The 21,919-nt window shown below is 34.9% G+C and overlaps 1 protein-coding gene across 4 annotated transcripts in view; it reads left to right on the top strand.

The window, feature by feature from the left end:
- Positions 1 to 18,195, top strand: part of GLRA3 (glycine receptor alpha 3) — a 91,065-nt gene extending 72,870 nt beyond the window's left edge. The window contains exons 7-11 of one of the 4 annotated variants that reach the window (XM_055700852.1): positions 3,038 to 3,252; positions 4,851 to 4,997; positions 10,209 to 10,328; positions 14,165 to 14,305; positions 16,735 to 18,195. In XM_055700852.1, coding sequence (XP_055556827.1) covers positions 3,038 to 3,252; positions 4,851 to 4,997; positions 10,209 to 10,328; positions 14,165 to 14,305; positions 16,735 to 16,827 — 716 coding nt within the window. In that variant the 3' untranslated portion in view covers positions 16,828 to 18,195. Of the gene's footprint in view, positions 1 to 3,037; positions 3,253 to 4,850; positions 4,998 to 10,208; positions 10,329 to 14,164 lie in introns of all 4 variants that reach the window. The other 3 variants (XM_055700851.1, XM_055700854.1, XM_055700853.1) reach the window with 3 other exon arrangements.
- The last annotated feature ends 3,724 nt before the right edge of the window (positions 18,196 to 21,919 follow it).

Genomic DNA, 21,919 nt, shown 5'->3' on the forward strand with positions numbered 1-21,919 from the left:
CTAGCTGAGGCTCACATCTGCTAGTATAAATGTTCTTTTTCCATTCTGCTTCATTAGCCAGGTTTATGCAGGTGGTTCTGATATCAGAAGAAGGGCAAAAAAAAAAAGTCACACGTTCCACACTTAGACCAGCAATTGCAGTGCCAAGACACTCCCAACTGCCGCCTTGCCCCAACAGTCAGCAGTGGAGTAACAGAGAGAAGTATGCACCTGGGTGGCCACCAGCCTCCCTGAGGAGTTGCCACATACTAATTTTTCAGTGCTACACTAGAACAGAACAGACGAGGAGCACAGTGGTCTTGTCTGGGAAACAGTAGACTTATGACTGGCATGTCCATAAACTCAGTGGGCCTAAGGCAAAGGCAGGAGTCTACGTCACACATTTTGTGGAGTTAAGCAAAGGTACTTTACCACTTAGAGACACACTTCACCTTTTTTTTTTGGCTTTTTTGTTTTTTGTTTGATTGATTGGTTTTTTTTTTTTTACCTTGGCCGATGATGTTTACAAAAGTACAAAACCAAGAAAAAAATCATTCAGTATAATTCCTCCGACACATCATTCAGTCCTAGTTCTGGCCTCTTCATCATCCTGTCTCTTTTCTCTCCTTTTCTGTGGTTACTGTATATTCCATCTGCAATTCTTTCATTCAGAATCTCTTTCATTTTGTTAGGGTTCTGTGGTCCACAGCTAGTCCTCTCCTTCCTCTTAGTTCAGATAAACCTGGCAAACATGCAACTACATAAAAATAATCCACATCAGAGCTAGTATATTATTTATTGCTCTCTGTTTAGGACCACAGTATTTTTGTGCTGAGAGCTCTGTAATAATTCAAGCCCACTTGATTACTCAGAAGAGAAACTCAGATCTCTTATCCCACCTTTCTTTGGAGAAAAAAAAAATGTACAAGCAATAGCCAATGTTTATTGACACTCCGGTTATGCATAAATTACCCATTCTGATGCTCCTTAGTTTTCCTTCCTAATTTGTTTTGAAAGAAGAGTATAAGACCCTATAAGAAGGAAATGTTGCATGCTGAACTGTAATTCTGGCTGATGTGATGCCAAATAAAATGGCTTTACAAAAGACCTAGATTTGTTAGATGCATTTCTGTCACTACTTACCACCATGATATACTGTGATGTATGAGAGATAGACTACTGCTTTCCAAGGCTGCTGAATTAATAGGTGTCACAAAAAAGGAATCTTCTGGGTAAGGACCAGTTTGAAGTAAGAATATGATTCTGACAAAGGCCAGTCAGTGCAGAACTTCTAGTCAGGCGGGGCGTACTGAACTGCTAAGCAAAAGAATGCCTTGTGTCAGTATCCTTTTGAAGATACTGGAAGAGAAATGTAGGTGAAAACCCTGGTAGACACCAAAATTCCCATTCACTTTGTTAAACAAGGACTGCATCCCTTGATTGAAGCAGAAATCGGTTTTGAAGCTGGGGCAGCAGATGGTTGAGCCAGGATTTGGGACACAGATTGCAGGAGTGTAGATAGGATTCAGAAAACATGAGCAATTAGGAATGGAACTAATAATTGAGCCAGCAGATATAAAACTCCTGAGATATCACAACAATTTAAAATTGAACATCATAACCATCATCTTACGAAATATTTTTTTACTGCCTCAGCAGAATAAAAATTTCATCCAATAACATTTACTATGACACCATAGAAAGAACTAATAGCCTTTTAAGAGAACTATTATGAAAATAATGAAGTTCAGAAGATATTTGCAAGCACTTAATATGTCTAGAATAAAAACATTTTGGTTTTAATTTCTCTGAAATTCATTTCTGTATGCCTAACACTATTGTCACAGTATAATACACAATATATTAAATTAGTATAGGATAAGCTCGTAAAGAAGTCCGTTACATAAATTCTGTTAATGTGATAAATATTAAAGCACTATTAATGTGGAATGATTTGCTATAAAATGGCATTTTGGTAAATATAAATGGATTAGGAAAATATCTATCAAAAACTATTGGAAAACATAACCAAACGACTTCATACAACTTCAGAAATAAATAACTATATAGCTTTCATGTTAAACTTAGAATTAGTAAATGCTTTCATTCAAATAAGGAAGAAATCTGAGGTATGTATGTTTCTGCTGTAAGTATATGTTTCACATATACTTTATTTACAGTAATAGCATTGCCTCCAGCACCATTCATATGTGACTAATATAAGCATTGAGCAGAATTAGAAACTATAATGAGACCAGGTCAAGATCTGTGAAATACTCTACAGTTTACAAGGTTAAAAAAAAAAAAAAAACAAAAAAACAAAAACACACTCAATCTGGATAAGAGAAAGGAAATGGTTTTATGCTTCTATGAGCTAACAATAGATTATTTTGTTGTTGTTGTTGTTGTTTTTCTCATTTGCTTAAAGCAGTAGAATTTACTTGATGTGCACTACCTGGAAAAATAAGGTCATTCAATTAGCTTTCTGAAGTTGTCTAATATCAAGTCCTTGATTTCTGTTTGAATCTTGGTCACTGTACTTTTGAGCTGAAACAGTTTAGGGATCAAGAGAGATTTAGCAGAATCTCCTATTGATAACCTAATGTCCACATTAATCTCACTATATTTTTCCCAAATTCATTGGATTAAAAAAATAAATTTAAGCTTAAAATTGAACCAAAAGACAAAGAAGATGTTATACAATGGGAGATATATATTTACATATAGCTGTATTTTCAAACAATAAGTGAAAAATAAGTGTGATCACACAGAGGAACTTCCCTGTTATAGTGAATTGTGCTTTGGCTTTTATAAGGAAAGAAGAGTTCCAGAGGTTATTGAATTCTTAAATTTTCAGGTTTTCTGTCCCCTTTCTTTCCAGTAGATACACCTGTTATAATGGGAAACATGCATATTAAAAACCACTGAAGAGAAATTAAAACATTCATATTTCATTAGAGAACAAGTACATTTGATGGAGTGTAAATTCTTTAAAGTGTACACTAGATGTTGACAGTAAAGAACGTTCTATTGACTATTTCTTCTTTGTTATAAAAAGGAAAGTTTACGTGTATTGAGGTGCGATTTCACCTTGAAAGGCAGATGGGTTACTATCTCATCCAGATGTACATACCGAGTCTCTTGATTGTCATTCTCTCCTGGGTGTCATTTTGGATCAATATGGATGCAGCTCCAGCCAGAGTGGCTTTAGGCATAACAACTGTACTGACCATGACAACACAAAGCTCAGGTTCACGAGCATCTCTTCCAAAGGTAAGCAGAATTTCCTTTGTACCACATTAGTACAAAGTCATAATGTTATGTGGCAAATAAACACCTTCAGTCAACCATATGTGTTTTAATTGTTAGCATTTAAACATCTTCTAAAGGAGATAAATAACTTTGAAATACTTAGAGGTTCTTTGAGTCACCAATCAAATATACTCTATTTATCCCCATCTCAACTATTTAGCCAACTACATACCTACTAAATTCCATAAACCTCAGCAACTGATGAAAGCAACGTTATTCAGTACTCCATAAATTCTGCTTAACAAATGACTAGCTCGTCCTTTTCCAGATCCCAGTCTCTGATGACGTGCTAGCAGATATGACTGAATTTCTAAAGGTCATAGATTCCAAACTGTTCTCAATTACATTCCTTTCTCAAAACCTGCCTACATTACAATGTAACTCGACTAGTTACAAACACATTTACATCAACATGTAGAAAAATGTGAAGCTAAATAGCTCCAAATAATGGTATAAAGAATCACTCACCACACAATGTAAATAATGTATTTCTTACATATTTCTATAAGTATTTAAGATTTCTGACCTGCCATTGCTTTAAAGATTTTGTTTTTCATTTTAAGGGTTATTCCTTAACCATCTTCACATGCCATTGCAGTTAGTAGAAATAAAATATGTACAATAAAAATGTACAAAGTCTACTTCTATATTAGTTTTAACATGCAATATTCAGGTTGGCTAATTAGATTTTTTCCTAAGTAAAATAGATACCTTTAACAGAAGTGAGTGTTCTTTGTGCCTCATATATATGCATCCAAACGTAGCATCAACACATAAGAAAATAGAATGCTGTAAAAACTCAGAAAAGCAACAACCTAAGAGGTTACCCAAGAGAGCTACGTATGTTTTCATCACATTTTTGAGGTCTGAAGCTATGTTGGCTTGTATGAAAAAAAGCTCTTGCAGATTTGCAGAGAGAGGGAACAGGCCCTAGTTTTCTACTTCAGATTATATCCTGCAGCTGAGCTTGGCAATAAAGGATTGCAACGATTCCATCCACCCTGTAACTGATTTTCAATACTTCCACTGTGTCAACATTACAGGACTAATTTTGAACCTATATTTTTGACTTAACATGCCTAAATTAGCAGTGAATGAACACATCAGAGTTCGTCATATATCTCCTTCCTGCCACCTAATTTCTATTTCAGGGCTTTAGATCAGCTCTGTTATAATACAGGAATTCCCACTGGTCCCACTATAATCTATTCTATGCCTCCTTAGTATCATTCACAGATGTCAGGAGGACAAATAGAGGAAGAGCATGTGCTGCTTCTGGATTATTTGGTTTGTGATAAAATACACAGTACACTATGAGGAACCATTAATGAAGTAAACAGTAAACACATTTTGTGAAAGACCACATTTTCAAAAATAATATTTAATGCTTACAGATTGAATTGTTGTCCTTCTTATTAGCTGGCTTTCATGCTAAATGTTGTTTGATGGAAGTAGTGTTGGGATGTGGAGATATTAATGCACTTCCTCCTGATGTGAAATACTAAACTTCACATCTGTGGTCTTAACATATTCAGTCTTCTGTTCTATTCTCTGCACAGGTGTCATATGTCAAAGCGATTGACATCTGGATGGCTGTGTGTCTGCTCTTTGTATTTTCTGCACTTTTGGAGTATGCAGCTGTGAACTTTGTGTCAAGGCAGCATAAAGAACTTCTGAGATTCCGTCGCAAGAGGAAGAAGAACAAGGTAAAAGTTACCATATTCACAACTTTGCAAGAGAGTCTGAGATTGATTTGTGCCAGGATATAGGGTTAATTTGGTAAACATACTGTAGATTAAAGTGGCAATACAAATAATATGGCAGCATAGAATGAAATTCACTATAGGCAGAGGGTCACTACAAGGACTATGCACTGCATAAATCCAACTTGAATTCCTAAAAGAGGGATTAAGAAAGATTTAAATGAGGCATGGGCCATGTGGGAGCCATCTGTACAAGCATGGATTTCACTCTGTTAGAAGAGTTACATTATACTTCAGTGGATGAATGTTACTGGTGCTTGCAGCAGTTTGTACTATACTGAGATTCAACAAATAATGTTTCTTAATTTCATTCTTGTATTCAGTTCAAAGCCTTAACAGATGTGTTTCATGTAAATATTATTTTAATACAAAAAATACTTATTCAATTGATATTATTGGTGGAAGAACAAACATTTCCCTTTAAAAGGCTGAGAAGTTTGGGGCTGGTTTTTTCCTTCTGTCATGTTAACATAGCATAGATTGTTTATATAACTAGTAAGAAACGTTAATACAGCAACGGTTATTAATATATAATTTATAGCTGAAGCTAACTAAACTACCACTAAACTAACTAAAATATGCCACTACCAGTGTGCAAAGTCAAAGAGCTAAGACTACAGGTTTGAATTCTGAACTCTTCTGTTAAATCAAGCAATAAGTAAAATTTCTTACAACAATACGTAACTCCTACTTCTGATTTTTCAAAGAATAAATACATCTCCAAATTACTCATTAAATGAGTACCCACCACTGATGTCACTCCGAGCCTTTCTACTGGCTTTCAGTCACTATCTAGAATATTACTGTGGATGAAAGTCTGTAGCAATATAACTCATTTCAGCCATCTTTTGTTCCTGAAGACTTACCTCAATTTACTACTTACATCACAAGAAGATATTTTACAGGTTGTTTCGCTTTTAGTTAGAAGATATTGAAAACCTGTCATGCTGTAAGGCCTACCTAAGCAGTCTCTGCTAGCAAGACTCCATGTTAAAAGACAGGCTGGACACTCAAATGACGATATTTTCAGACATTCCTGTGTGTCGAGTTCTAAACTAATTCAGCTTCAGAGAGAAACTAATGTACTGTAGCCTAGAGGATGATTCAGACTGCAAGTACTTGCTTTCAACATTTGTACCTGTGAAAAATGTGTTTTTTTCTTTTCACTGACAGTAGCAGAAAAAATGCTTTCTGAGACACACAAGAGGAAAGTAGCACTTTTGTGACAGGGTGTTTGTTTTTGAAATATGGCAGCTCTCTGAAAGCTGCTTAAAGGTTTGGAATGGTGGGAATGGGATAGGCAGAGATGGACTGCAGGACAGGGGGCAGGTGAGCCACCACGAATGCGTCATGTGTCGAATACAAACAGCTCTGGTGAGTGATATGTGACTATACTTCAGTCCATTATTTTTTTCACCATGTATTTTAGTGTCTTCTGGATCTCAGGCAAATTTACCGCATTCAACTATAGTGACACCTTTTCACTTCCTTAAGTACACATTCATTATTATAATCACAGGGCTTAGAAATTGGCAGGTAGTAGCGTTACCCTCTTTCCTCATAATCAAACCAAATCTTTTTCCAGCCCCCTCTTAGCAAGACTTCAAGCTCACCAAAGACACACCTTCAGCAATCAAAATCAATCAAATTTCACCTTAGAGGTATGTGAGGACAGCTCCACAATATACAAAGCACTTCTAAGAGAAGACCGCCTAACAAGTATGCACATGAATAGTCTCATTGACTTAAGTGTTTTGCTGGATGAGTGCTTCACATCATGGTATTTTTGAATACACACTTAAAAGTCCTTATTCTAATTTGACACTTCATTAGACAGTCTTCTAGTTTCAGGTAGGTTGCTTGCTAGGTACTCATAAAATTAGAGGATTAGATTTAGAGAATGCAGGGTCTATAGTACAATATCAAGTACTCCCCTTAGATTCTGAAGGATGAAGGCATGCGTTTCCATGCTTTTTTAATAAAACTCAAGTGAGCATATTAACTATATTTGGACGGTATATGGCTTTCCCTTCCTGCCTGTATCTGTATGTTTCATCATGAGACAGGTTTCTCAGCCTAAATCTGCCAAAAAATGCTTTGTTCCTATGCAAGGTTATGATTTTGAGAAATATTTCTAAAAAGATTAATTTAACTGAACGTTTCTTGAGTGATTCCAATTCTGTGTAGAGCTAGAGCTCCTGGCCCGAGCTAATCTTTAAGAACACACCTTCTCAAGCTCTAGAGACAGCTCAGCTAATTGCTTCTCTTTTTCTCATTGTTTTATTAAACAATTCCCTGCCCAATAAATATATAAGAACTTGAAACATTATGGCATAGAGATTTTACCTCTTAAAAAAAAAATGGATCACATCCTAAACCCTCTGGTATATAAATAATAAATGATGTCTTATGGATTAAAGGAAGCTATAGTTATAGCTATATAAGAATAGATACGGTTAATATCTAGCCTTCTTTACCACAAATATTATTATTTATTCACCATGATTTCTAACATGAAAAGCAGACCCTAGGATCATAAGTCAAATTTTCTGTTTCCTTCCTCTTTTGTCTTTTTCAAAGTCAGTTACTATAGCTCATGTTTATAAAGTTTTGTAAGGGTTTGTTGTCCCTTTGGACTAGGTCAAACAGCCACTGGCTCTCAGGAATTAGATTGTATTGACTTTTGAAACTACCACGTATACAGAATTGTTCATTTGACCACAAAGTCATAAGACACGAAAAGAAGTTAGGTTAAAAGGCTGCATTTGAAGCAAACTACAGAGGTTTTCTTGAACGTTAAATCCTCTTTGTTTTCAAAGTGAAAACTGTTATTCTATTCAGTATTTATGTCCAAATAGATTAGAGAAATAGAGCAGTTAGGATAACTTATTTGACATTTTCATCCTATATGCTTGCCATCTTGGGACATTTTACAAGGATTAGGTTTTTCTACCAGGTAAATTCCAACCAATGAATATAGATCTTTTTGGCACTGGCATTTTACCTGCCAAGGGTACGGCAAAATTCCTAGTGATTTGACTGTGTTGCAAAAATCCAAAAATAGATGGGTCTAGAAATGTTTTATTTCAGGTATACATTGACAGAAGAGAACATGCGTGAATAAATATCTAATTGCAATAGGGAAGCTATTTATTATTTACTTTTACCCAGTAAACCCTAGCCAATGATCAGACGATTGAATTTCAGTGCTGGAATGCCCTTGGGAAGTCAATGAATCCATTTTCCTGACATAAATCAGGATCAGTTATACCTAATTCATCCCAGTCACAAAAATTCCACAAGCTCCTCTGAAATCTATTCCAATGGTTTAGAAAGTTTTTTTACTAATGCCCTTTTTGGACTCTCATGGCTTGTCTAGAGTGGGACAAAGAACAGACTACTTCATTCCTTGATGTAGCAATTTGCACATTTCCATTCAGTCTTCTTTTCTTTAAATATTCCCAGTTGGTACAATCTGGGTTTTTTTTTTCTCGTTCTCATTCTCCTTCCCTGGGAATTTTCCTAGTAAGTCTATATAATTCCTCAAAACTGTGTTTGCAACATGAAGACTAGCCAGTAACAGCTGAGAGTAGCCAAATGACCACATGATGGAAGTTATACATTTGTTTATCCAAACCAGTTTTCCATTTGCCTTTTTAATGACATATCAAGATTGCTACCCTCCATAACTCGCAGGTTTATACAAACCAGTTTTCCATTTGCCTTTTTAATGACATATCAAGATTGCTACCTTCCATAACTCACACGTCTCTTTCCAGAACTACTGCAGAACCATTCACTTTCCATCTTATGTTTGTGAAGTTGATTATTCCTGGCTAAATGTAGTACCTTGTATTTGCACTTACCAGCTCTCCTCTATTTTTCAGATTCTTTGTCCAAATCATTACATTCAATTTTAACTCCAAACATCTCCTTAAACAAATTCACAGTTTTTCCGAGTTTAGAGCATTTTTGAAATTTTGTCAGAACTATGGGTTATTCCTTCTCAATGCTGATTAAAAACACAGAACTGAAATCTCTCTCTTAAAAAGCATTTGACTGAGCTCAGATAAAATCTCTGCAGTAAATTAGTGTAGCAAACAAAATAAGAGCTGCTGAGTTTTATAGAAAATTGTACAGTTATATAAAATGTAGTTATTTACAGAGCTGTATCAAGATATTTTGGCATCCAAAGCTCATCTATTCTTGCCATTTTCCTTATGCTTTTTCAAGTAGTCACTGCCTCTTTCTTAGACCAGCTAGTACATCCTCCCTTGCAGCCTCCCTTCCCAAACAGTAACAGCAGCATCAAAGGCAATTCTTAGGTATAACTGCACCCTCTGGCTACCGTTTTTATGGTTGTAAGCATGGACTTCAATGATTCCAAATAACTGAAAGGCAAATTTCTTTTCAGAGGCTAAATCCAATTTGCACAGAATTGACAAAAATTCTGAAGTGTCTGGGATTGTGCTATAAATACATTTATAAATGAAAACTTATTGCTACATAATATACAATTTACTCATTGCTGTTTTTCAATACGCATCACAAAAGGTATAGGAGATTTTTCAAAAAGGGTCTAATTTGTTTATGATTACACAAATCGCATTATGAATCATGAGAACATGGGGATTTTGGTCCCTAATTTAAGACTTCATTTTGTAGTCCATATATGATCCGTAGTGCTTTTTCTCTGTCAGAAAAAGAAATCTGGCCAATGAACAAAACTATTTCACAAATCTTATATTACTAATGTGATGGAAATATCCTTCAGAATGAATGAATATTAATTATCCATTTACAGTTACACTCTTTTCAGTCTTGAGAAACAAAAGTTAAAAATGGCAGAATCAGAAGTCATACAGGGATAACGACATATAGCTATGAACAGTGCGTTTTCTTAGTTGCATTTACACTGTACAGGGAAAAAGATTAACTGCACATATACTTAATAATACTTTGATTTTAAATTAGCTTTTAATATATTTAGTTTTCAGGAATAGTCACTCTTTTAATTCTATTTTCAAAAACCTAAAGATCAACGTATCTTTAGTGAGGAAAATAGACATGCAAACTAGATTGTCTTTAATGGTAATCACACCTCTTTTCTTTTGTTTTCTTTTTGGTCAACCCACCCATCCGTTTTGATGAAAGTATTTTGAGGGAGTTCTTGATGGAAATGAAATCAGTGAATCATTGCAGCATAGCAATGGCTTGAGATGTACAGGACCTATAGACGGGACTTTGCCTCAAATCTACAGTACAAATTTAAGGGTAAACGATGAAGAAGATGTCCTATTTGTCATAACGTGATATCCAATCATTAACAGAGGCCCTGTCCTTTTGTCTTCCCACGTGAACTCCATGTACCTTCATTGCTACCTGTATGTGATGACGTGAAATGTTAATAAAGGTACCTGTCTTGTTAATTTTGTAATCCATTTTGATCTGTTTAAATCGGATTAAAATATAGTATTAAAATTTTACTCTTGAACTGCAAAGAAATAGTGACATCAGTTCATGGAGAAATCAGTTACTACCACATCAGCATTTAAAACCAAGCTGTCTGTAGTACCAAAAATTTAATAACACTTTTACTCTCAAAAATGAACAATAAAAAATAGTGTTCAAATAACCAAGCCAAGGCTTCAAATAAGTCTTCAAGCTATTACTACAACCTACAGTCAAAGGACTATGGAGATATTTTCAGCTCTTATGCATATTACTCAAGAGAAATGTATTATTAAATATATGGACAGACAACAGCAGTCAGGGCCACAGAAACTGACAGCTTTCTAATAATTTATAGCTAAGTATTTTGTGGAACAACACTGATATGAAAATAAACTAATTGAAATTATTTCCTTCAGGTCTCCAAAGAATTCTTTCTAAATAAAAAAAATTATCTATATTTATTTCCATTCTTTAATTACAGTAATTTTAATAGAAATGATAAAATATTTCTATGTAGCTGTATGCAGAATAACCTTCAAACTTTTAATTCCAAAACCATGTGTGAAAAGCACATTCGTACCAAACCTTTATTAAAGGACATTCATATCAAACCCTTATTAAAATTCATTCATAATAAGATTTTAAAAGCTTTATCAAAAATCAATAAGAATTCATTCATTTTCTTTTCTTTAGTGATGATGCACTAAACAAATACACAAAAGACCAGGAAAAAAAAGCAAGCTTCCTTATTAGTTTTTTTTTTTAAAAAAACACCACCACCAAAATGCAGGACTTTTCCAGGAAGATTCATAGTCCAGATTCTCAGCTGGGGCATACAGGATACTTCCATTAGTTGATTTCAACGGCTGTGGACTCACGTGCACTGTAAGAAGTATTTCTAGTCAAAAAGAGGGACTGTAGCCAAGTCACTTGATAAAAACAAATGGGTGTCACTGACATTTTATAAAAATGCCTTTGGAAACACACTCAAATGTTAGTATCAATAGTAACAGTAACTATACCTTTCCTGATGTGCACAAGCACACTCAGATATGAACCTGAGGCCAAATTAATGATTTTTCTGCATTATGAACCTGCTGGAAAACTTACAGAACCACATTTTAGATATTTCAGCCAGTAACTCAGAAAAAAATTATGGTGATACCTGGCATGTTACAAAGCTCTGGAAGGTGCCCTTTCTTGCATACCCATTAGCCCTGGCACTTTGGTCTGACTGGCAGGCTCCAACCATCCTGCCTGCCCTTGCAGACATGCCATCCAACACACACTGGGCAGAAATGCTGTACTCCTAGAAGGACCTTCACGTCACTCACTCAACAACACAGAATATTTCTAAGCAGTCTGCTTGCAGACTAAATTCAGGACTTCTCAAAGCAAAAAAAAAAATGGCCTTGAAAACCACTGTAGGGGATCAGGAGCATAGAACAAAGACAGTAAAGTCTTAGTATATAGTGCCTCATCCTGAAAACATATCCAACTGAAAGTTGCTACTCAGAAGAATTATTTTATTATCTTTTTGAGGCTGTGCAATCATAAACATTATTTTCTGGAGAAGCATGAAAAAACTGCATTGTAAAAACCCCTGAATTGTACATAGTGGTGTACATAGAAGGTGTTTAAAGGGCAAGTTTGGTGTAAATTCTGACAGTCCATGTATTTGTAACTTCTGTTAACTGGAATGCAACACTACAACTCTGCTGGAATACAGCTTCTATAAAGATGTTATTTCCAATCCTTTTCTGACAGGAGAGGAACACTATTGCAGTAATGAGATCTTTTTTTATCACGTCATCAAATAATGAACCTATCATTTTGTATTTCTGTTATTCATTTCCATATTGAAGTCAGTGATTTTTCCTCCTCCGTTTCTTTCATGTTAATTTTGCTTTATTTTTGTTTTTATAGGAGAATTCTAATACAGATTTGAAGTATAGTAGTTTCACTGAACTATTTTAGTCTACACATTTTTCCAATTTGCATATATGAAAAACTATTGAAGCTGGGTGGTAACTACAGCTCTGCTTGGATGCTCATGCTGATTGCCAACTAGTTTACTTCAAACTAAGTAACTGATCAGCATTCTTTCATAGCTAACTTATTCAACTGACATTGACAATAAATATCACTGGATTTTTTTTAAAAAAGTAATTAACGATGGTTCTTCAACTACTCAATCAAGATTTTAAAATACGTTTAGAATTAATTCTCTATTCCAAAACAAATTCAGATTTTTCAAATGTCACAGGTATTTTAAATCAAAAAATTCAGAATTTTGGATTTAAACTGTGTTCATTCAGAAATTACATTTGTATAAAGAGGTTTAAATAAAACACAAATGCTTCCAGAATTACTGAACTGAAATATGGATTATTTTATTTGCTTTGATAATTAACTCTTTTTACCCTTTTATTTTAATCTAATTGAAGAAGACCTTCAAAATATCAAAACTTCTCTTACAAAAGGAAAATTGACTGCTTCTCAATTCTTTTTTTAAGTGTTATGGAAATTATTTTCCAAAATACTTAAGAAATAATAAACACATAGTATTTTGTCATACTTCATAAAAGTCTAGAATCCTAAAGCAACTAGTCTAAATTAGACATAAAAGATAGGAAATCCTGAATTTAAAAATCAGTATTTAAAAAATTGTGAATGCCATCAAAATCATCTGACTATCCTTGGGTAGCATACATAGTGAAGGAATACACTGGGATATATTTCAGAACCAAGTCTGCCCCTGGCTTCACAGTCTGTGTATCATTTATTTGCCTGCATTTGTACCTCGTTTATTATTTGAGAATATCTATAACCAGGTAAAGAGTACAAAATGTTTGTCAAGCCAGAAGCCACATTCTTTTGAAACACATGCTGCGAAAATATATATCACTTCAGACCACTTACTTTTGTTTGTGCCACAGGATTTAAAACCACTTTCTCTTATAGCTCCCTAAACTCAGAATGTCTTTGCTAAATCTCCCCTGATTTGACAGAAGAATGAATGAGAAGAAAAATCTGGTCTTTAGTTTAAAATAAAATGAATGAAAGACACTTTACATACTATTTTCTTTGTCTAATGCATTCACAGGGAACAGCAGAAATAAAGCATAAAGATAAGATTAACTAAATACGCCATGACCAAATAGGCAGAATTGTCACTAATATAACCAACGTGAACATCATTAGCACTTGTACGATGAATACCTCTAGAGGCCAGGATCTCATTTTGTTAAGTAACATATAGAGTTAATGGCTGTTCTCTGAAAGACCAGTGTGAAGTGTGCCCAGTTGAAGACTACGGATATTTACTGTAAACGGGAAAATTAAACCAAGTCAGAAGTTGTGCCTGATTACCACTAGTTTACTAAGCTTTCTCTTTTCTCCAAATAGATTACAGAAACTATAAACAAATAGGAAAATTCTGTTCTTATTAATGCACCTGCAATATTTTTGACAGACACTGATAGGGCTGAAATTTCAACCAGTTAAGATAAACTGTGGATTCAAGAAGTCACTGTGGTAATGATGTAATAATTGCTATTTAGAAGCTGGTAAGATTTCTGTAAATAATAATAAATTAAAAAAAAACCAACACTTTCTTGCTTTTTTCTTTTTTTTTCCTCTCTTTTTTTCAACAGGATGATGACGTACGCGAAAGTCAGTTTAGCTTTACAGCATATGGAATGGGCCCATGTCTGCAAGCAAAAGATGGAGTGACACCAAAGGGGCCAAATAATCCTATTCAAGCTGCACCAAAAAGCCCTGATGACATGAGAAAGGTATTCATTGACCGGGCCAAGAAGATAGACACAATATCCAGAGCTTGTTTCCCATTAGCCTTTCTGATTTTCAACATTTTTTATTGGGTAATTTACAAAATCATCAGGCATGAGGACATTCACCAATAAAAGAGATTAAGGCTTGTAGTGCATACGGATCTGGCTGCCATGCTCAACAGGAGGCTTTCTGTTAAGAATACACATGAAAGGAGTGATTGGGAGAGTTAAATACATTCAGGGAGGGGGGGGGAAATATCCTACATGGCCTGCAATGCCCAGTCACAGTGGAATGGAAGAATGACACCCAGAGACGATACATCTGCTATTGCAAACTTTCTGTGTCAAACTAAGTATTAACTTTTTCATTGCAAATCACTCTCTACTGAAGCTTTACTGCCAAGTATTTATACATACTGTTACATAGTGGTACAATTGTACAGTATTCTTTGATGTTCATGAAATTTTTTAAATTCTGGTGTATTTTTAATTAAAACAATTGATCCAGAATACCCTAGGTAAACCCCACAGTATGACAGAATAGATTAGTATTTTTAACCTTTATTTCAATTTTAGAAGATAATGACAGATTCTTGATTTCAGATTACAATGTTAAGGATGTTTTCTTGTTTTAAGGACGGTACCTGTGGTTTTGCAATGTGCACATTTGACACATTTAAAGTTATATAATTTATTTAAGGTACTTCATATTACCGTTCCCCCGGAAGCTGTATGTTGAAATAATCTGACAGCACAAGGTATCTATAGCCTAATAGTCTGCATATCACATGGGAAATACATTAACATTTATAAAGTATTGATTAGTGCAAAGGATTTTTTCTTTTAATTACATACAATTTAATAATTGAAACATAATATATTTCACTCATTTATATTTTTTTGAAGGGTTCTTTTTTTCTCAATTGATAAAACTCATACAGCTTGTGAGATAGACAAACTACATCAAAATCTTGTACTGCTTCATTTTGATTCAAGGGAAAGAGATCTTGGACGAAAATTAAAAGTAACTAGTCAACCGCTTCACCGAAACATTTGGAGGACAAGTACAGCTGTGTTTATGCACATTTACCTCCAACATGTTACCAAAATACAGGAAGTTTAGTTTGTGAATATATCAAGTTTTCTGACTTGTTCTTTGAAGTATATTTATATGACTTTAAGAGTGAATAAGAAACACTTCACAACTTTGGAAAAACACGCAGCTCTTCAGAAACCTGAAGTAGGATCTGCCTGGTCTTTTACATACATTTGTTGTACTTCACACTAACAAACAGGAGAACAACTACTAAAAGTCTTAGATTTTCCCTGTTTAGGATTAAAAAAAAAAAATTCATATTAGCTGCTTCTTTGAATTGTAACACAATAGATCACATTTAAGACATAGCTTATAGGCAAGAGTGTTTTCTATTGAAAACCAAAAACATGCTAAGATATGGAAATCTGACATTTAGAAATGCTGGCTGCTTTAAGTCCAGTAGCTGAGGCTGTTTCTCATTGCAAAATATTTTTATTTTTTGTTTGTTGTTGCTCAGAGTTTGTATACAAAAGCAAAACCAGCTGGAGGCAAACATCTGGTGCACTGCCAAAGGCATGGTGCATATGAAATAACAGAAGCAATGTAACTCTGCACTGAGGTTTATAACAGCAACCTTGGGATGGGTTGGGCTTGTTTTTGTTTTCCTCCAAGGATTAGTTAGAAAGATTCTAAAATAGCAGCTCTCAGATTTTGTTCAGCTGTTTCGGAAAGAATCTGTATGATCCTCCTTTATTTTAAAACAATTTTTATATAGTTTTGCTTTATTTATGATCTGAAATGAACTCAATTTCAAACCATTATTTTTTGCTGAGGCCGGGTCTTATTTTTGTTGATTTCTTTATGTGCATGCTCCAAAAATCCGGTTCACTTATGAAGGTGCTCATGTATGCGAGGGGTTATCATGAACTAATGTCTGACATTTCAGTTGGGTTATATTCAACTTTCTTAAAGTTATCATTAGCTGTATCACATGAAAAGGGATGTTAACTTGCTTCTCCTGTCAGTGAAGTCAACAGTATTTTATGTAAGGACTGTTTGAAGTACTAGATCCATAATCAAGAGGCAATCAAAAAATTACATTACCTTTCAGGATCATCTGTCTTCTTTCCTTCTAAAGTAGCTGAATTTCATTTAATAAGGAATTATTAATTGAAGGGATCAGCGTATGAAAAAAATGCTGGCCAGATCAGAATAGCTCATAGTTATTCTTGTTTGTAACACTTGGGTACCTGGTTCACATTGCCTCTTACCCAGGCATTCAATATAGCCTGTTGCACTCACACATGTAGTACTACCTTGTATTGAAAACATTAACAAATCTGAGTACTGTAGAGATTAATAAATCTAGCCCTAATTTCTTTCTTCACTCTTTAAGGCAGAAAAGGTCTCTGCTTTCAAAGAGAGAATCAGACAGGAAATCCTGGAAGTAATAAAGGAGAAACTGGATTGTAACACTGGCAAAATGTAACAAGGAGTCAGAAAGAGTGTAATTTGTTAAGCAAGAAGGACAAGACCCTTCATTCATATATGAACCTATTACCTCAGTGAGGGGAAATAACCCCTGTGCCACATTTCACTTTGACTAGAGTAAACAGAGGGGAAAAGCAAAGAAATGGTTCCATTATCATGTATTTAAATGCACATAACATTTGGCATGTGATTCTGCTGCCCCCAGGTAAGTAAAGATTTTCTATTTTGATGTAATGGAAACAATCTCTCCTGAACTGATGGTTTTGTGGTTTGTTTTTTTTACTGGAAGTGCCAGGTAACAGGAGCCTCTGCTGTCCACTAAATAACATGTTTTCCAAAAGAAAGCAGAACTTTAAATTTAATTTAGATTATTCCTAAATGACTTAGTGTAAAGTCACATGGTAAAGAAAGAAATGTAATTTGAGATAAGAAACCACCTGCTCTTCACCACTGACTAGCAGAAAAGTCCCAAAATGCCAGCAGGCATGCCAGCCCTCTGTGCAGAGCTAGAATCAACAGCTACTGTCATCAGCTAATATCAGTGTGGGTTATGATTCTTTTGTAACTTTATAATGAAGTAGCAGGGAATAATATTAAGAAGATGCAAGAGTCAATACTCTGAAGTATTATCAGACTGCAGTATTTATGCTACTGTCCTGTGAAAGAGGCAGCAGGGAGGCAGAAAAATAATCATCAGGGAAATAATGCTTGAGGCATATGTTACCTAGCAGGGCTTCTCCTACAGCTAAAAAAGACCCCATTTATTAGGCTGAAGTAGATAGCTACCTCACCTCACAATCACTGAACCTGGGCTCTGTAGAATACAGGAACTTAGCAAAACCACACAAGAAGGCTTCTTGTAAGCACAACCCTTATGTGACAGGCTAACACAGTTTTGCCCCAAGTCATTATTCATCATAGGTGAAGACTCTGTGCCGCTCGGATCATGTTTCTGTGGTCTCTCTAGACCAGTCCTATACTCCAAAAACAGAATACTGGCAGTAGAAAATTATTGCAATACATTGAAAACAGACAGAGAAACTAGGATCTGGAGGAATGCTCCAACAACACAGCTACCAAAAAGCTGTCACAGTCACCATAAAGGGGAAAGAAGAAAGCAAGAGGCGTCCTTACTACTTTCCCCCATCCCCCCCGTATCCTCTCTGTAGGTACACTTCTTCAGATGGAAGCAGTAGCTACAGGCGGAAACAATTTATGTCAACCGCTGCAAAGTATGTATTCTCCTTTGACAGTAGTTTCTACCTGTGCAGTTAGAGAATCGACTTGCACACCATCCACATTCTTAATGGAGCTGAGCAGGAGGGTACAGGATGAAAAGCATGTGCTGTACAGAGCATAAGAGGGACCAAAGCAGTGCCTGGAACTTCTTATATGACTGTCTTTTCTTCCTGCACCGAAGAAAGATGTGGCCAAATCCATGTCAAACCTTGTAAGGCCAAACCTTCATGATCTTGAGAGAGGATAAGGAAGGTCCCTTAGAGGTGCAGTAGATATACCCAGCTACCACAGTACCAAACTCCTGCTAAAATTCTGAACAGCAAAATACATTTTATTTTAAAAACTATATTCAAATATCAACAAAACAGGTTTTCATGTTTAGAGGGTTGGCTTTTTTCTCTCTGTAATACTGATCATCTAGAGGAGGCTTGGAGAAGAAAAGGAAGAAGGGATACTAGTGATTTACTGTTTAGAATTTAGCTATTTTAACACCAAAATAAAGCACATTCTACTTTCAAGGAGTTTTGACAAAAAGCATTGTTACTTAAGCAGGTTAGTGGAATTCAGGAAGAATATGAGATCTAATTATTTTTTCAGCTCAATCAGATATTAGTTTTCTTTGGATTCTCTTTATTAGCATTTATTGCAAAACCTTGTTATAGGCTGATTCATAGAAAGTCTTTTGTGATATGTGAGAGATGATTCTCTTTAGTCACTAGAAAGAAGACATATTTAGGTCATTTAGATGTGCACTTTACATTTAAGGAGTAAGGTATTGCTTCCACTTTGTACTATAACCCCTAACAGAACTGTAGGTTGATAATGTAGATAAAAATAGAATCTAATAAACTGTACAAAACCATATATTTTTAACAATAGGGAAAGATAAAAAGTCTTCCTTAACCTTAAAAAAAAATTTTGAGCAATAATTTTATATTAGATGGAAATGAATTTATTCATACAGTTCCCAGCCCAGGCTGAGATGGTTGGTTGCAAAAGATAGATACACTTTATGTGCAACTTCTGCTCTCATTTGAGCTACCATGGGAATTAATCTAATCCAGCAGAGTAAAATTTGGCCTTAAATTTTGAAACTGCCAAATGAGCTGTTAATTCTTACAGTACCCCTGTGAAATAGTAAAATATCTTTATCTACATCTTACTGTACAATCATATGGTTATTTGGCGAGAACAGTATCAGATCATCATGACTTTTTTTCCTTTTTGAGGCAACTAAGAAGAAAAATACAATTTGCAAACCAAACTACTTTTTGATAATAAAATGGGTATTCTATTTTGCAGTGGTTATGGAAAAGGTGCCTTCAGGCAACACACATCACTTACGGTAGTTACTGAAATACTATCAGTTTGGAAGGCTTGTAGAAGCAGGTTAGATTGCTAGAAGCAGAGGGTTAAATGCCAGAAGAATGTTGGCTCATCCTGTATCCGTGACATTCTTGAATATTACTGCACTTCTTCACTTTCATTTTTGTGAAATATGCAAGAAACATTTCTTATGTTTGTATTTTAATGTATGACAGAGTGATGTTAACAGATGAAATGGACTAAAGTAGCTACTAATGTTCCATGGATGTGTAATTGTGAGTTGTATAAAAAGAAATTGTGCCATAAGCTTTTGACATAAAGATTTAACATAATATACAGTATTTTGTGTGTTAGTGATCCCAGCTTTTTAAAGGCAACAGCAAGAAAAAAGAAAAAAAATATGGTAGTGTATTAATAATTTGTTTGTGAGTTTTCAAAATATTCTCCTGTGAATTCTGTCTGATGGCAATTTCATCCCAAAGTACTTCCTTTTTGATAAAACTCTATAAATGTATTGTGCATGGATTCGATTAAATTCCTTTTTATTGTATTACAGTATCATATTGCACTTAAACTGACATTCTGTGCAGACAGAAGTATTAAAATATGTGAAATTTATGGTGTCACCCATGTCATTGTAGATATTTTGATCAAAGAAAAATAAACTTAAGTTTTTTCAGAAAGAGTGTGATTATTTTTATGGTATTTTAGGCAATGGGTTTAAAGTCACAGGAGAGTCTATCAACACTATTGGAAAAAAGGATGAAACCCTCAGCAGTAGTTAAGGTGCATTACCATTAAATATTTCACGAGTGAAAACCTGAGAAAGAAGAATAGAGTGCCTTCAGTTTTTATATTATTCAGGTTAAGCTTCAAAACACTTTAACTGTTTTAATGAAGTGTACAAAGATGTGTTTTCAGAGATCATGGTGGAGGGTGACAGACACTGAATTAGGAGTATGATCCTCCAAGGCTTCCTTTACAGTGAGCGAACAGCAAGATCTCCCCAGAGGACAGGTGGAAGATGGGCTCCAGTTCTGAAAAAAGTTCATTCTGAAAACTCAGGGAAAATCATCTTTATAAATGCCTATTGAAATAATTACAGCCACTCCAAAATATTTTTTTTGCTGCTCATCTTATTACCAAAAGACAAAGAATTTCACTTGCAGCAAAATAGCCTTATAGAAATTTTATAGATCTGTGGGCCCTCCTAAGTACTCCTTGATAGAAAATGATTTCAAGAATACTGAAGTGAAGTTAGCAAATAAGAAGTCCTTTGGGAACAGTCTGAGTTCTGCTGATCTGATTACAACAGTGTTAATACGCTTGCAAAGAGTATACATCATCTCAGTAATAGCCACATGTCAACATGATGCCATTTAGGCTAGAAATCTTTAGCAGTCTCAGCATAGATGCTTTGTGCTCCCTGCCCCCTATATGACAAAAAGCAACATCAGTTCACTGCTTTCAATTTGCCTTTCATGTTAATGGGATACAAACACAAAAAAATCTGCTATACTCGTAAATGAAGTATTTCCATTATCTGTTGTTAGTAATTCAGCTCCAAGCCATAAGTTGCTGAACTTTATGAAATGAAAATTTATCAAAAGAACAGTGAAATATATCAGGACCACCAGTGGAATTGGAACAGAAATCCTAACCATGCTGTCATAAAGCCTGCAGAACAGTGTGATCAGACCCCTGCTAGTTATGACAGGGGTTCCTCCAACAAGTCTATACCATCTTGTCTTCCCAAGAGCAAAGCATAACTGTACCTCTGTCCTTGTTCAGGTATGTTCACAACAAAGTCATGAAACTACAGTAGTAACAAATGTTTCCATGCTGAGGTGCACAGTTTCAAGAGCATGAAATCTGAAAATACACTGTACCAGGTGTGCAAAAAGCAATTAAACCAGAAAGTAACAGCCAGATAAAGTGACTCAAGAGTCATAGAAAAAAGAAGTAACAGATCTTAAAGAGATCAACACATGATTGTGTTGCATAAACTGCGCATTCTTTTCAACATGGAATTCTGGGAAAACAGATATCAAATATCCTCTTTTTCATGTCTACATACATAGCCACCTAATTATTTTTAAAATTAAATAAATATTTAATTCCACGTAGTCTATGCAGTGGATTTTATCTCTAGTATCTTACTCTCTATACACTAGCAGGATCTGAGATTTTTTTTCTGAATAAGAAACAAGCATGGGAATTTAAAACCCTGGATGACAATCCAAAACAGCCACAAAACAAGAATTACAGAGAATATTTAATTTTGGGAATAAATGAAACTTTCAAAATTTGAATAATATATCTCCAAACCTTTAATAAACAAATATATATTTTCTATATAATATTTTGTCATTGAAAAAAATTAGATATTTCAACATTACTTCACAGATTCACAAAGTCACAGAATGGTTGAGGTTGTAAGGTACCTCTGGATGTCATCTTGTCCAACTCCCCTGTTCAAGCACAGCCTCTTAGAGCTGGTTGCCCATGACCATGTTGAGATGGCT

Source organism: Falco cherrug, chromosome 1 (genome assembly GCF_023634085.1).
Source record: "Falco cherrug isolate bFalChe1 chromosome 1, bFalChe1.pri, whole genome shotgun sequence".
Lineage (NCBI taxonomy): Eukaryota > Metazoa > Chordata > Aves > Falconiformes > Falconidae > Falco > Falco cherrug.